Source organism: Vitis riparia, chromosome 1 (genome assembly GCF_004353265.1).
Source record: "Vitis riparia cultivar Riparia Gloire de Montpellier isolate 1030 chromosome 1, EGFV_Vit.rip_1.0, whole genome shotgun sequence".
NCBI lineage: Eukaryota > Viridiplantae > Streptophyta > Magnoliopsida > Vitales > Vitaceae > Vitis > Vitis riparia.
This window is the reverse complement of record NC_048431.1, coordinates 6996670-7013304: the sequence shown is the minus strand read 5'-3', so window position 1 is coordinate 7013304 and position 16635 is coordinate 6996670. Positions and strand designations below refer to the sequence as shown.

Sequence of the window (16635 nt, the reverse complement as noted above, 5' to 3'; positions counted from 1 at the left end):
ATGAAGAAATATGCCTTCATTTTGAGTGAATCATACCTGAGTTCATTTTGTTTTCGTTTGAACAAGGTATGGATCTTCTAAGACTGTGGAAGGCACCACCTCTTTCTGGATTCTCTTAGACGATGGGAGCTGAAAAGAAACAGGTCTATATTTATTCCAAAACTGATGTATGTTCTTATTTCAAAACTAATGTCTGTTCTTATTCCAAAAATGATGTCATCTAAATGAACAAACACACACTATGGATTTATACCCTCCTGCCTTAGGGACCATACCCTTTGGCTATTGGGCCTCATGAGTCTTAGACACATCATCTAAGGCTCGTGATGGCTTTGGGCTCTACACATAAGGTGGCCCATACTGTGGAAAATCGATATAAAATAAATATCAAAGGCGAATAGCTTAGTCATGTACCATTGTTAAATATGTGTGAGTCCATATCTTAACAAAAGGAAAAACAGAGGCACAATGGATGAGGATTTTCTGCTCAGTGTTCACATCTCCCAATATCATCTCTGGAAACTCACTCTTAATTTCAGTCAAAAATGGGTCTATGGCACTCAAATGTCTGAGTATTTTGTCGCCCACAATACGGATGACATGGCGAAGTCGATATATGTTAGAGCGTATTTAGAACTGGATCAGTCATTAAACTAGAAAAACTATTGGTTCATGATTTAATAGTCGAATCGATGGTTGAATAATGAGAACTTGATGATTCTCAGAGCTTCATGAGGGTGAAAAATGGTTCAATCTTAGTGGATTTTTTGAAGGTGATCTTGATCCATGGATGTAGGATTCAATTTTAGTTTCGAACCACGCATATCCTACTTGTTTTGTTCTGTTTTGATTTCTAGTATTGTTTTCTTTGTCTTCTTGGATTGGTGTTCGATCTCAAGTCATTGAGATATTTATATATTAAACATTATATATGTTATATTTAATAAAATTTAAAATATAAATATATTTATATTTGTCTTTATCATTTAATTTGATATGTCAAATATAAAAACAAAATATTATTAAAAGTTTTAATTATATATAATTCTAATTTTTATAATTATTTTAAATTTTATATAATATATAAATTATATATTTATAACATCATTGGTTTGACAACGGTTTAATTACCGGTCAAACTAGTGAACCGTGAACTAATAATTTTTTCGATTTAATCACTAATCTGATTATGAAAGCATTGGTTTTAACTAAGTATAAATTTATTATCATCATCATCTTCATCCTTGTCAACGATATTATTAACTCCACGAAAATTGGCTAAGATTAGCTCAAATCGAAATTTTCCACACATTGACAATAGAAACTTTATGGATATAAAAAAACTTTGGTTATATGAAAAATGAGGTGTACCCAAAGAGCTTACCTAACTGTAAAAAAAATGTAAAAGATGATTGACAGAACTAGAAGGAAGCTCTCCGAGTAGGGTTCATCCCCCAATCATAACCAAACCAAACTATTTCTAAATCAAGAGCTCAAACATTTTTTGCATCAAGAAATTAGACATTTCAACATGAAAAACAACATGAGGATCGAGAATTCATCTAACAAAAATGAAGGTCTACTCCATTGTTCAAGGTCCATAGCTCAAGAGTTGAAATGGTTGAACTAATCTTATTACCACAAGCATTATTTAGAGTCAAGAAATAGACTTCATTCAATAAATAATAATCTTTCACACACTTCACAAAAATTTCAAAATGATCATAAACATGTACTAAAAGCTTAAAATACGCTTTGATCCACCTAGAAGAATAGGGTATTTATAAGCATAACTTTATATCCTCCACTTTAATCTTTGCTTTGACAAATGGAGAGTAGTGGAGACACTTTGGAAAGTTATCTCTTGTGATTGCTTATACTTATAAGGATAACGTTCTTCAATTGATCAATGCATTGGCTATTACTCACCTAGTTCGAACCATTCATGTTTACCTTCTCAAACAAGCCATAATCAAGGGATGGGAAATTAGGGAAACTCTTTCTACGATGAACTCAATATCAATCAACAATCTTCTCTATAAAACTCTCAAGCTTCAAAGTAAAGTAAATAACCTTAAAGATAGCAAATAATTGACAAGGTTTCAGGAGACATTGGCACCTAATTTAGCCAATGGTTAAATGAGAATCATATTTTAAGTCCAAATAAGTCGCTTCCAACTCATCTATTTTATCTCAATTCCTAGTTCAATTACTTTTCTTTGGAAAAAGAAACAAGTGACATTGAGAAATCAAAGCCTTAAGGTTAACATAACTCAACTTGAAAAAAATAGGGTTGGATAAACTTCCAACCTGAGAACAATGATTCATGATGATATTACTCAAAATAAAAACAAATAAAAATATTAAAGGTAGTGTTACCAGGAACCTAAGAAGAAGCTTTGACTCAAAACTTACTCAACTCTCTCAAGAATCACTAGATCAAAGTTTGGCATAACCCCATTGCAAAAGAATAGACTAAGATTTAAGATTGGTTTATAAATAGTCAAAATAAATATTTGCACAATAAACCTTCATGAGTATACACCACACCGTCTTTACATAAATTTGATCACTGCACAACATCCTATTTTAAGCCAGGTAGCCTTATTTGAAGGCTTTTACATATGCCTACAAGTAGAAAGGAATAATCACACTCTAACTCTTGAAGGAAAAGATTTGATCAACTACCTCCAAAAGAATATGTAGGAGAGTATAAACTTCTTCAAATTAGAAAATGAAAATAAAACACTAGAATTGAAGACATGTTAATAAGCACTACAACAACTACTCACTGATTCTTAATGGAATGGTGAACCTATAAATCTAATAGTAATTTTCACATTAAAGTTATAATATTCACTATCCTAACCTCTTTGAAAATACCTTTATGGTTAAGGTTATTCCTATACTAAACTAAACTCCATGGTTGCAGGTGAAGGTTTTAGTACAAACGCCTAAGCATAGATCATCTCTATTTTGAGTTGACATCCACATCTTTAGGCTTACATCAGCTTTGCACAAAACCAATCTCCACACCTACAAACATAGCCCATCCCTATAATAAGACCTCCAACAAAAAGGCCCTTAAATGTGTCCTTGAGCCCATGATTTAGACTTTCATTAATAATTCAAGTTCGAAAAGTTTAGCATCAAACTGTCTCAATATGAACAATGTTCACCTATATCTTTGCTAGTATCTTGACTTTGATATGGGAAATTCCCAGCTAATATTGCAAAAGTGGAGCTTAACCCAAAACTAAATCCTTAATTCACTAAAAATAAAGAAAGGTTACCCCATGAAAGGATTCTTAAGGTACATAATCAATTCTAAGATATATTTTTTTTTTAAAAAAAATTCTTATTCAATCATATGAATTTTATTTTATTTTTTTGAGTTAAAATATGTTGCTAAACTACCTAAGTACAAAATATGAATGCGCAACTTACAAGCACTATTACAATTATTTCTAAAACTCTTAACTACGTACACAAACAAATATAACCTCCAACAATTGCACACATAACTACATATCATCCACAAAAGGATTGAATGATCTAATAAAAATAACTTAATTGCAAAGTAAGATCACATACATCATGTCAAGAGAAAGTTGATAGTTACCATAGGAAGAACAATTCAAAGACCGCAAAATAAAATAATTGAGTAAGAAAAATGTTTAAAAGAGTCCCATATGTTAAAAATAAGATGTGTAATAAGTAAGACAACAAACACAACTTGAAAGATAAAAAAAAAAGAAATAAAGCGTAACATGTGAAGCTATAAACACAATTAAAAAAAGATAAACTACAAATAAAATGCAACCGGTCAAGTTGCGAAAACAACTTGACAAGCTTAAACTAGCAAAATAGTTTGATGACAATTGTATTGATGATGATATTAAACAATTTTCTAATGCTTGACAATTGTGACACCTTTGTATTGTAAATATGCAATACACAATGCAAGAAAAATAGGAATACCCATTCTTTTATCCAAGAAATTCTACTTCATCTCCAATTATATGCCTTTTATCATTTGAAACAACTTCACAATATCCATATCTTTTACAGAAAGTATACTGCAGACATGAAACTTCCTTTTTGCCCAACCTATTTCCTCAATGAAAGTTCAGTAGATATCTTTTCTTATTAGCTAACCAATACTCTATGCTGCAATCAGTTTTTAATGAAATTTAATACATAGTTCATTGTTTGTATAATAAAAGAAAGGAAAAAAAACCCATGTTATGAGTTCAAAAAAGCTTTACCACATTATTTTATTAGTCCCTAAGTAATACATTGGAGTAAATATCCAATACGACCTTTATATATACAAAAATGATTAAAATTATATATTAATAATAAAAAAAATTCAATGACCCATTAATTATGCTTAATTATATTAAGGGAGAATGACATAAAAAAAATAAATGACCGAACACTAAATGAAAAAACATGAAATGATAAAAGATGAAATTACAATAATAAAGAAAATACACAAAATAATAATAAAAATCAACTTCAATCAATATTTTTATAAGTTAAGAATAATCAAATATTAATAATATTAAATTCTCTTAATTTAAAAAATAATATTTATCTTTTTTTAATTTTAATATATTTATTATTTCTTTTTAATTTTTATAAAGAAATAATATGACATAATCGCTTTCCTTCCCTATCAAACTTTTCAAATTGTACTTTTTTTTTTTCAAACATCAACTATTTTCGAATAACAATAAGATTATGCATGAAGAAGAAGGGAAATGATCGTATTCATACCTTTATACCAATATATATATACATATATAATGATAAAAACTCACATGGCCAAAAGGATTAAACACAAGGATGGAGAAAACAAAAGCAATTAGATGTGATTTGCCTTCAACGTTAGCTAAAGCCCCAAACGTCCAAAGGAAAAATCTTACTCCTCAAGTGACCGAGGTGGCAACCGTCTTGGCTTTTTCACAGGCTATACGACATGCGTCACTACATGTCTGTAACTTGGCGTGTTTCCAACACCAATCAGAATGCTCCCATGCCCTGCATTACGCCAAAAAAACAAATTTTATAAGATCTCCTCTTTTATGATACCCATCTTTTCTTTTAAAATCCCCTTTTTTCTGTGTGTTTGTTGATACCCATCTTTTGTTTTCAAATCCCTTTTCTTTTCTTCATTGATACCCATGTTTATTTGAGTAAAAGCAGTGCCTTAATTAATTGCTGGAAGCATTATTGTGTGATCCATAGAGCAGGGGTGGTTAAAGATGATACCAAAGATGATGATGGAGTCCTTAACTTGGCATTGGCTTCATGAAATCCTAAATAAGAAAGTGGGGAATATCCTTGTTTTGATCACTTAGGAGTTCTTCCTAATCTTAAAGTCAATAGGATCAAATTAATCAATTATAAGTGAGATTAAGTTAATCATTTTTATATGATTCGATGTTATATTCATATTTGGGTTTACCTATATACAATACACCTATTTTGGGTCTGGGCTCTTAGCTCAAATCTAATCATCTCTAAACCTTTCGTTATAAACCTATACTTCGATCATTTTTCAAACCTTTTATTTTTTTTTTTAATAAGAAAAAGCATTGTCGAATTCTTAACAATTTTAACAATCCAAATACTGATCACATGCTCAACAAGGCAAGTGATTTTAAACTCAAGGCCAAAACCTTCTCCTTTACCCCTATTTGAAGGCTTGCTGGGAAAGACAGAATTTAAAAGGAAAAAAAGGGGGTCATGTCACCCAACCCCAATATAAATAGAATACTATGGGGCTCTTCTTCCATCTATCCAACTAGCAGTCAATACAAGTCCCACAATGGGGAAGTTCTTCTTCTGCTTCTTGTTTTCCTTTCTTTCTATTCTACCTCTTCCACTTCTGAAGCCTGTGGTGGCTCTTCCACTCTACACCAATTCAAGGTGGATAGTGGACGAAGATGGTGCCCGGGTGAAGCTGGCATGCGTGAATTGGCCATCCCATCTGGAAGCAGTGGTGGCGGAGGGCCTCAGCAAGCAGCCAGTTGCCATGATCTCCAAGAAGATTGGGTCTATGGGGTTCAATTGTGTCAGGCTCACTTGGCCACTTTTTTTGGCCACCAATCAATCGCTGGCCTCCCTCACTGTTAGACAGTCCTTTCAGAGGCTTGGCTTGCTTGAATCCATTGCCGGCTTCCAAGCCAACAACCCTTCCATGGTTGATCTTCCTCTCATAAGTGCTTACCAGGTGCGCCAGTTAATTTCTTCATTATTGACCTTATTTGTTTATGCAATTAGAAAAATGAAAAGCAAATTAATGACAGTGAAAAGCACTTTCTTAGGAGGAAACCTTATCTGGTTTGTAGTCATCGTGTTGTCTAGAATCCAGAATCCAGATACCCCACACTCATTGAAAAGATGCCAAGGATTTTTGGAGCCTTGCATAAGGATTTTCACTCTATCAAGTTTATCGGCAATAATTTAAAATTAGAAAAAAGTAAACAAAAGAAAAAAAAAAGGTGGGTGGGGTGGGGGTGGGAAAGAAATTGAGGCATGGAAGCAGACTCGGCAAAAGACCAAACAGCAGTAAGTTGAAGGGGCTCCAAGGCTCCAAGGCCCCAGATCAGGAAAATTAAATGAATCTATTTTGATTGGCTAATTAGTATTTGAAATCTGTCTCTTGTAGTTAGAACTTAGAAGTGAAATGAATTGATCTGTTTTTCTTTGATTTGATTTTTAATCACTTTCCCAAGTACATCTCCACAATGCTCAGGAGTTTAAATTTTGATTAGGGCATGAAATTATTTGAGTTTTGTAATAAGTTAAGTCGATATATTAGCATAAAGACTGACATTCACATATTAGCATAATTTTCGTCATACTGGAATGATGGCTCCATTTCACACCAACAATTATGCGCTTAAAAAAGGCCATATGCCACGTACAGTGCTAGTAGATAAGATTGGCGGTTAGTCGATGATGATAAGACACCGCAAATGGCAAGAAGGCACCAGACCAACGCCTGTTTTGTATTGATCTAACAAGTTATTATGGCAGGCAGTGGTGTCCGGCCTTGCGGACAACAATGTGATGATCATACTAGACAATCACCTAAGCAAGCCGGGCTGGTGCTGCAGCAGCTTCGATGGCAATGGCTTCTTTGGCGACCAGTACTTCAACCCAGACTTGTGGGTCCAGGGCCTCACCCGGATGGCCACCATGTTCAGGGGCGTCACCAATGTGGTTGGCATGAGCTTGAGGAATGAGCTCCGAGGCCCCAAACAGAATGTGAAGGACTGGTACAGGTACATGCAGAAAGGAGCTGAAGCAGTGCACTCAGCTAACCCAGATGTTTTGGTCATAGTCTCGGGCTTGAGTTACGACACAGACCTATCGTTCGTCCTGAAGCAAGAGTTGGAACTGACATTCACAGGGAAATTAGTGTTCGAGATGCATTGGTATGGATTCACGGATGGGAGCGCTTGGGAAACCGGCAGCCCCAACCAGGTGTGCGGGAGAGTGGTAGAGAGCGTAATGAGGAGAGGAGGGGTTTTGCTAGAAAAAGGGTGGCCATTGTTTGTGAGTGAGTTTGGGGTGGATCAAAGGGGTACCAATGTGAATGACAATAGGTATTTGAATTGCTTCTTTGGCCTGGCAGCTGAACTGGACTTCGATTGGGCATTATGGACACTGGTAGGGAGTTATTATACGAGAGAAGGGGTTTTTGGATTGGAAGAGTTTTATGGTTTGCTGAATTGGAACTGGTGTGAAGTCCGGAACTCAAGCTTCTTGCAGAGGATTTCTGCCCTGCAGTCTCCTTTTCAAGGTATTGTTGGTACTCATGTGTAGTGGCCCCTCTCAAGGCAAATTTGCTTATCCATAGCTAAATTTCTTGTTTCATGCGAAATGCAGGGCCAGATCTATCCGATGCCAGGCCACATAAAGTAATTTTCCATCCTGCAACGGGTCTTTGCATTGTATGGATGTCAGTGTTTGAGCCATTAACGCTGGGTCCCTGTCCGGAGTCGGATGCCTGGAGCTACACCCCCCAGAAGACCTTGATAATGAAGGAAACGTATTTCTGCCTTCAAGCAGATGGGCCAGGGAATCCTGGAAAACTTGGTATAATATGCACTGAACCTGGTTCAAAATGGGAATCCATTTCAGATTCAAAGATGCATCTATCAACTAAGCTGGGAGATGGTACCACAGTTTGCTTGGATATAGACTCCAGCAACAACATTGTCACAAATGCTTGCAAATGCTTGAGTGGGGATAATAAGTGTGACCCTGGGAGCCAGTGGTTCAAGATTGTCAACGCCACAAATATTTCAACAAGACCTCTAATTCAGATCAGCTCCAACTTGGATTTGAATGGAGCTGAACATGCCAGCTAAAAAAAGCAAAAAGGGTCTGTCGTACGCCTATACGTCCTGAAAGAGGGAATTTTTTAAAAGAAAATACTAAATAAAAAGAAGCTCAAAATCACTTTATCAAGCCTCATTATCTCCCTCAGCCAAGGGCTTTTTAAACTAAAAAGTGTTCATTCTAATGGGCTCACCTACATGCCATCAGTTATATATCTTTCTTGTTTTCCAATTCTTGCGAGTACAATTCTGGATGCCTTGGCCCAACCCATCTACTTGGAAATGCAAAGGAAACTAACTCCATAACAATTATGCAAGAGGTCAAGCAGCATGTTACTGCCGTTTTGATCTAACTTTCAGAAATCACAAATAGGGATGTAAAAATGCTCAAAAACAACCACCAACTCCACCCTCTTGTATCTGTCATCCGTACTTCCCTTTTAACAAGCCCAGGCTGAAGCCCAGATCTGGTCCTTAAGAGTGTGCAGTGGCTCAGGCTCAGTCCAATCAAGCCTTACATTTACCTTCTAAGACCGGTTCAATCCAATTTATTTCCCACACCAGGATCTGATGATTTTGGCCCAACCAAGCCTACATATGCGGTCTAAGAGTGCAGTGCTGCGGCTCACATCTTTTCTGCATACAACACTAAAATCCTAATAGATTCAATTATACAAGTTCGTTTTACCCTCCTTAATTTTCCAGAAAATTTAAGGATGTACGCAAATGATGAATCTCAAATAGCCCAGGTTAGCAAAATATAATATATGAAAAACTGAAAACTGACAGTTGAAATTCGATGACAATTCATCCAAATCTCCAACTAGATTTTAGCATACATAATGAAAAGCTTGAAGAGATGGAAGCATAAAGAAATTGATAGAAACCATACAACTTAGTTCAATCACAAAATTCACTCTTCCATTGCATCCCCACCTTCAATCACTTCAACCTTTTCTTTCAGTGGAGTAACCTTGGTCAAGAGAACCTCTGTAACAACAAATAGTACGGTGACATCAGGTTTTTTTATAAAATCCAACTGAAAAACACATTAACTTGCATACCAACTATATAGTGTGGCTTACTTGTAATTTTTCATCCCTTGTTACATTTCAATCGAGATACAATTAGAAAACATTATACTACACATTATATATGAGAATATAGAATCAGGGGCATATGTATGTTCTGGAACAGAAAATAGGATTGGTTGGCCATGGCTCTAAAAAAGATTTGTAGGGAGTGGCATCAATCATTATAATTTGTCCAAAATCAAATAATTGTCTGTTTGATACACTTCCTAGTTTCTGTTTTTAAAAATAAAAAATAGTAGTAACTTCTATATAAAATATAGTAACTCTTATATAGAAAACATGAACTTACCTTATGGCTTAAAAAATCACTTCTAAAATTTTGAGTAAAATTTTTTAACACCTTAATTCTTTTATCCAGTTTTTAAAGTAATTATCTTCTAAAAGTAAATCTAAAAAAATTGTTACATTTTATATACTTGTGACTATCAATTTTTATTTTTAAAAACAAAAAACAAGGAGTGTATCCAAACAACACCTAATTGATAAGAAACATTGAAACACCAAAGAATTGTAATTTTTTGGCAGGATAGTTTCAAGGCAGTCACAAACAATGTTGGAATAGTAGATGGGCCACTAAGTGGCTAAGAGCTGAGTTTGATCATGTCAATGATAAAAAGTCAGTTGTCCCTTTTGATGGGCAATTTATTAGCCTTATTTCTTATGATAACCAATTAAACCTAATCAAGGTTAGATGTACCATTTTTCCTAATGAAAAAATGATTTGTTATATCGTTTATTGAGATTCAAAATAATAAGGCCAAGCCATACAACTAACAATACAAGATTGATTATAGAGTTATCTGACTTCTCTAAGGCAATAATAGGTAGTAAGCCAAAAGTGATGTCAGGTGAAGTTACTAACCAATTGGCTTGGGAAATGAATATCCTTTTGAACTCACGTAGGTGCGAGGATTCGGCAGCTGGTGGTTTCTAAGGTACTCCTTATGGCCCTGTACCAGCAAGCAACTTATAAAGGGAGTTCCAGAGCAAATCCCAACAAACAAGAGAAAGGATATATGCATACAAAATGAGCATCACTCTTCTTAATGAGATTAGGGAAGAATCAACAAACCTTGGTTATTACACAAACATCTACATTGCTTCCACTCCCCAAGTCATTGAATATGCCAGAGCAAATAGCCTCGCTTACTAAATTTATTCCATCTTCCCTCTGCAGACAAATACTTGGAAACTCATTTTCCATGGAAACAAACTAAATGCATCATCTATTTCTATAACAAATAGCCATCACTTGGTTTTGAAGAAGCTCAGCTGTTCCTTAACTATTACCAATGTATCTTCCACAGAAACTCATAACAATACATAATTAGCTTCCATTTAGTAATGAGAAGCACAAAGTTAGACAAATTAAAGCTAGTTCTAAGAATTACCAAACTAAAGTATGACAACTTACAGTCAACCCCTCATGATACTTTGACTCAAATACGGCCATTGCAGCAAGAGAACCAGAGCCCATTGTGGCAAAGGGCAGTGTGTCTGTAGATCCATGGGGGTAGATCTGTACAATCAATAATTCAATAATGAATGCTAATACCATGTAAAAAAAAAACAATATACGGTTCATATGCCCATAATTAGAACCCAACTCACAGTGTGCAAATGTGGTCCAGTGCAATCAACTCCACCAAGCACCAAAGCAGCTTGAACATAGCCTTGATAACTGGACAATTAACAAAAAGTTAGGCCATTTCAAATCATCATCCAGTTACACATGAGTAAACATCTAACACTACCAACGGCAATACTCCCAAAATACATACCTAAAAAGATGAGACTTCAGAAGGGTAAGAGCTGTCACAACCCTTGATTCTCGACCAGTATGATAACGATGTAACTGCAGCTGGGAACTAACCATGTCTGGGAAGACAAAATCAAAGCATACAAATGATAATGATCTTATGAAGAGTGATGTAAACCTTTAAAACTTTAAAAAGAAACAGAAGTGAGTAGCACAAATAACAACATGCCAGTACCATCATATAGAACACAAAAGGTACCTGTTACTGCCTCTGTATCAGCTGCAGTTCCTGCTCCACAGCAATAAATGTTAGGTGCCATATAATGAATTTTTTCACAATTCTTATCACAAACTATGGGTCCTTCAGTGGCCCTTGTATCTGCTCCAAGAATGACACCATCCTGAAGATAGATTGAGAAAACAGTATTAAAAAGTGAATGGAAATAGAACTAAAAGTACAATTTTTTTTTTTTTTGACAGATAAAGAATCAAATTGTATTAAAAGGAGCCCGCCTCTAGGGCTCAAACAGGAGAAAAATTTACCAAAAGAATTAGGGCCTTAATCCGGACTGATCAAACAAACTCGCTAAAGTCAGAGGACAATCATCCATAAACAATTCAGTCTCTAACTAAAGGAAGCAAATAAAAAAAAGTCAAAGTACAATTTTACTTCAAATTCCAGGTAGGGGTAATGCAATCAAGAGAGAAGATTTAAAATTCATTCCTGCTTGCGATACCTTCTGGTATACACTTCTAGAACCACCCAAACCCTTCCCAACCCCAGGCAAAAGAAACACACCAAAGACAGTGAGACAGCCTGTTAATTTAAAATAGGGTTTGAAGTGATACAACCTAATTAACTAACTGTTAGGATTAGGTCCTTAATGGACTACATGGTTTACAACTAAACAGAAGTGGGCAGTGTTAAACAGTTCCTGGAAGAAGTCCAGTACAAACATCAGACTAGAGCAAAAAGAGAAAAATAGGGGGAAAAGAGATAAGAATGACCTTTCTCTGTGGATATACTTAAAAAAGGGTTTAAGGAAGACCCAGAGTATAAATTTTTATAGAGCCACCAACATAATAAATTAAGGATAAATTCATGTTCATCTCTATAAGGGCCTATAAGCATGCATGTATTTAGAGAGAGGCTTTCAAAGTATTTAGGGTACTATGGAGAATCAAAAGACATCTATTTCAATGGATACATGCAGGCATATGCTTGTCCATGAATCATGTGTGTGCCAAACATTTGAATAATGAACACACCAAGGTGGCAATACAAAGAGATAGGGAGCAAGGAAAAATTGGAAAAATATGAATTGCATAGATTTAGACCACATAATGTAAAAACACAAAATATGACCAAGCCAACTACTTGGACTTAGCTCACAACTAAAGATCACCACACCTTCAATAAATTTCTTCTTCAAATAGGTGCATTATATACAGTGCTGATTCAGCACTGATTCAGTCTGTCCACCAATTTATTTGCTGGCCCTTTCATACATTTTTTTTTAATAGGTAAAAGCAAATATATTAAAAGTGCCACAGGCCCTTTCATACATCATTTGAAACTACGTTTATTAAGGATTTTCTTTATTGAACAAAACTCAAGACTTGACAACTAGTTGAATGTCATAAAGAATGTCCATTTTATTGTTTTGAAGAATAGAAATTCTTCCCCAAAAGTGGTGGAGGACCAAATTGTGTCTTCTAATTTCTTTAGTGATCCAGAAGAAAGGATTTTTTTTCTGTTCTTCTTTCTTTTTCAGGGAGCATGCTTTAGATTTTATTAGAGCCTAATCTCCTTACTATTTATGCCAGACGTACTGTATGTCTTTTGTAGACCTCCGATGTAATTCTTTTTGTTAGTTAAACATGTATAGATATAAAGAAGGAAATATCTATGAAAGGGGTGGGAAAATTAGTAAATGGGGAGTATACAAGGAACTGTAAAAGAAGAGAAAATAAAAAGTTAATCAAGGAGCTCTCAGTGAACTCAATATAAAGCAAGCTCTCACCCCACTGACGGCCTAGACCAAGAGAATGACTTCCGAGTTCCGACATAAATCTTTTCCCACAAACACATTATGTCTCTGCCTTTAAAAGTCCTCCATCACTCAAAGACACCAAAACAAGCTTTTAGAGGCAATGGGTTTCACGCTTTCCTCTCACATTATGGAAAAAGGAACCATAACAATAAGCCAAAGCTTCCTTCAGAGAAAGAGGCAATGCCCATGAAATGCTAAGCATGGAGAATAGATTTTTTATTTTATTTTATTTTATTTTGTCATTACTATTTTCTTCTCTTCTTTTTTCCTTTCACTCTTCCTTTCCCTAGTATTTCTGAGATGCAAATGAAGTCCTAAATTTTCACAAGAAATTGAAAGCAATTGGAACAATATGAGCAAAGATCTACCTAAAAGATTAGATCCATAGATAATAGTGGTCATTTATATGAAATATTTAGCACAAATATCTTCTCTTTTTTTCTTTTTAACATTGAAAATTTAACACAGCATAAAATAACTACTCATATATATCCTTGTGTTAATAAAGAGAAAATGAATGCACAATTTCACAAAATGAAGAGTCAAACCATAGTTGTCAACTCATAAATGTTATTGTGTAATTTTTTTACTATTCTTTTGTATCATGAATCATATTACATAATGAAAATCAAACAGAAAAAATATCCAAAGCAATAGTAATTTCAGGAATTTACATCAACGGCACAAGCCTTTGACAAGAAATTATAGTGCTTTCACATATAATCATTTTCTTTATTCCTTTCTATTTTGTTATCCGTTTCTAATTTTAATGTACATTCTAAATAACTAATATACTAATATTTTCTATAAGAAAATCCAAAATTAAATTTTCCTCAAAAACAATTTAAAATAGTCAAAATTGCTTGTATTGCAGTCAATGTTTTAAAAGGTAAAATGTGGTTTTGAGGTGTTTCGTCCAATTGATGCGAGGTGTAAGCCTCAACCTAAATAAATAAGAAAAAAGAAAAAAAAATCTCAAAAAAAAAAAAAAACTAATACAATAGCATGAAAATTGAATAATAAGAAAACCATACAATTCATAATAACCAAGTCAATTGTTTATCATCATCACCTCCTTCTCTCTTTTAAAATCCAATTCTCTTTCATGGCTTCATCAAATGATCTTCAGGATAACCATTGTTATCACCATTAGGATCATCCAAGGAATCATAATCATATCCAATAACTCTATTATCCTCCACATCAGTGCTAAGTATAGGTATTCTTCTCCATTCATCAATTGCAATGGTCTTTTAACTTTATTCATCAACAATATGAAATTAATTATAAATGAGTTCAATCATTACAATGGCCAACTACTCCTTTATTTCTTTTTCTCAATCTCTTTCTTCCCTCTCCATTTAAAAAATAAACCGGCAACTAACTAAGCCCCTTACTTCATAAGAGGTTTAACCCTAGTATTTTTTCCCCCTTTTTCTTTTGGATAGGCAAAACCAAGTATATATTAATAGTGGCAAAGAAAAGGGTGGACTGGAGAACAATATATACAAAAGGCGCTAATAGGCAAGCAAAAAAGAAAAAAAGAAAAAAGAAAAGAAATGAGATCTAAACCACAAAAAGAAAGTTGATGCCCAAAAAAATGAACAATTAATAGGTGGTACACAAGAAAGATGCCAATAATTTCTAAACCATCATATTTTCCCCTCAGTTTTTATGCTTAATCATTGTTAATAGAGTGATCACCATGAGATCTAGAACAAATTAAAAAGGAAATGAACAAGTAAATTAAACTGATACAGGCCTTATGGATGGAAAAAAAAACATACCTGGAAAACTAGCCCAACAATAGTGGTTCCTGTCTTCCGAAAAGGTGGAGTCTGAACACCTTTTTTCAACAACATTTCATTCCTTCTACATAGGTCAAAGCTAAACCCACCCTTGGGAGGAACATCTACAACTGCCTTAGACATCACGCAAACCTAAAAGAAACGAAACACAAGCTAAGTTTACCCTTAGACGTTTAAAACAATTACATTGATCAAGATTAGACAAGTTCGAATCGAACAAACCTAGAAGAGAACCCTATGCAGGGATTTCCAGTATATAAACCCTAACTTCAGGATTTTTATGTTCAAACATGAATTGAGATAAGTAAAGCCTAAACGTCTGCTAGGCTGATGGAAAAATGTTCTATAGATTCACAAATAGAATAAACAAATTATCTCAATCGAATCTTGTATGACTATTTACGAAGTTAACAAGAGCATTCGATTGGTTGGGTAACAATGTATAACCAAAAAATTTCTTTTCCCTTTCTTGGGTTTCTCAACATCCAAACAGATGTTAAAGGTTTCTCAATTACTATGACAATTAGAAACCTAGAGATACAGAGACTGACCTGAAAAATCGACGAAGATCTGAGTCTGAGGAACCAGTGAAGGCTTCGCAGCTTATTGGCAACGAAAGCTTGGGGAGTAAGAAAAGCAAGGGATTGTACCCTCGACGATCAAGATTTCATTTTAGTCTCTGGCTTTTTGCACTTTCGGCCCCATATTTTAACTGAATTCACAATTATGCCTCCTATCTTTCAACTTTTTCTATTTCAAGCCCTAGCACTCGAGGATGAACGAGTCAGGACATGTTTGAAAAATGTTTTTGAAAACGGTTTTATATTTTTTAAAACAAAAAATATAAAAAAAATAAGTTTGATAATTAAAAAATATTTTTTATTTTTTATCTTAAAAATAGAAAATATGATATTTTTATATAATTTTTTTTTCCATTTTTTTTAGAAAACTATTTTAAGAAATAATTATATAAAGATTAAAAATAAAACAGATATAAAAATTATTTTTAAAATATATTTAAAAATATTTTAGGTTTTTCTTCTATTAAAATCACGGAATAATTTTTAAAAATTATTTTGCAAAATTGTTTTCGAAAACAACTATCAAATAAGGACTATTTTTGAATTTTTTGAAAACTAAAACTAAGATAGTGTCTGTTTTTTTTATTAATTTTAAATAAAAATTTAATGCTTAATAATGTTAAATATTGAGTTGTTTATTTTTGTAGTATTTTATTTCTATTAAGTATTAACAAATAAAAAAAAACTAATATGTTATTTTTTCTATTTAAAAAAAGTTAAATATTTTGATATTTTTTGTTCAGTAAAAAGTTTATAATAAGTCATAAAAAAAGTAGAAAAACAAATCATCTAAATTCTAAAAACAAATTGCTTTTAACAAAAGAAATAAAAAAATAAACACCTTCTAAGTTTTTGCCCATTTTAATATTATATATAATTAAAAGAATGTTTAATTTTTTATTTTCATTTTCTTACAAATAAAATAGAAAAAAAATATTTCTCTTAACAATAAATTAAAAAAATTTTTAATATTTATTTA

The 16635-nt window shown here is 33.6% G+C and overlaps 2 protein-coding genes across 2 annotated transcripts; one reads left to right on the top strand and one right to left on the bottom strand.

Annotated features, from left to right (window-relative positions):
* Window positions 1-5790: 5790 nt before the first annotated feature.
* Window positions 5791-8592, top strand: LOC117913645 (glycosyl hydrolase 5 family protein-like). Its single transcript, XM_034828681.1, has 3 exons — window positions 5791-6241; window positions 7051-7819; window positions 7906-8592. The coding sequence occupies exons 1-3, from the start codon at window positions 5837-5839 to the stop codon at window positions 8388-8390; spliced, it is 1659 nt and encodes a 552-aa protein (XP_034684572.1). The 5' UTR covers window positions 5791-5836; the 3' UTR covers window positions 8391-8592.
* Window positions 8593-9090: 498 nt separating this feature from the next.
* Window positions 9091-15731, bottom strand: LOC117913693 (proteasome subunit beta type-7-A). Its single transcript, XM_034828753.1, has 9 exons — window positions 15627-15731; window positions 15055-15207; window positions 11473-11614; window positions 11236-11332; window positions 11066-11135; window positions 10869-10973; window positions 10527-10625; window positions 10317-10404; window positions 9091-9350 (listed from the first exon to the last, which is right to left on the bottom strand). The coding sequence occupies exons 2-9, from the start codon at window positions 15196-15198 to the stop codon at window positions 9274-9276; spliced, it is 822 nt and encodes a 273-aa protein (XP_034684644.1). The 5' UTR covers window positions 15199-15207; window positions 15627-15731; the 3' UTR covers window positions 9091-9273.
* Between the last annotated feature and the right edge of the window lie 904 nt (window positions 15732-16635).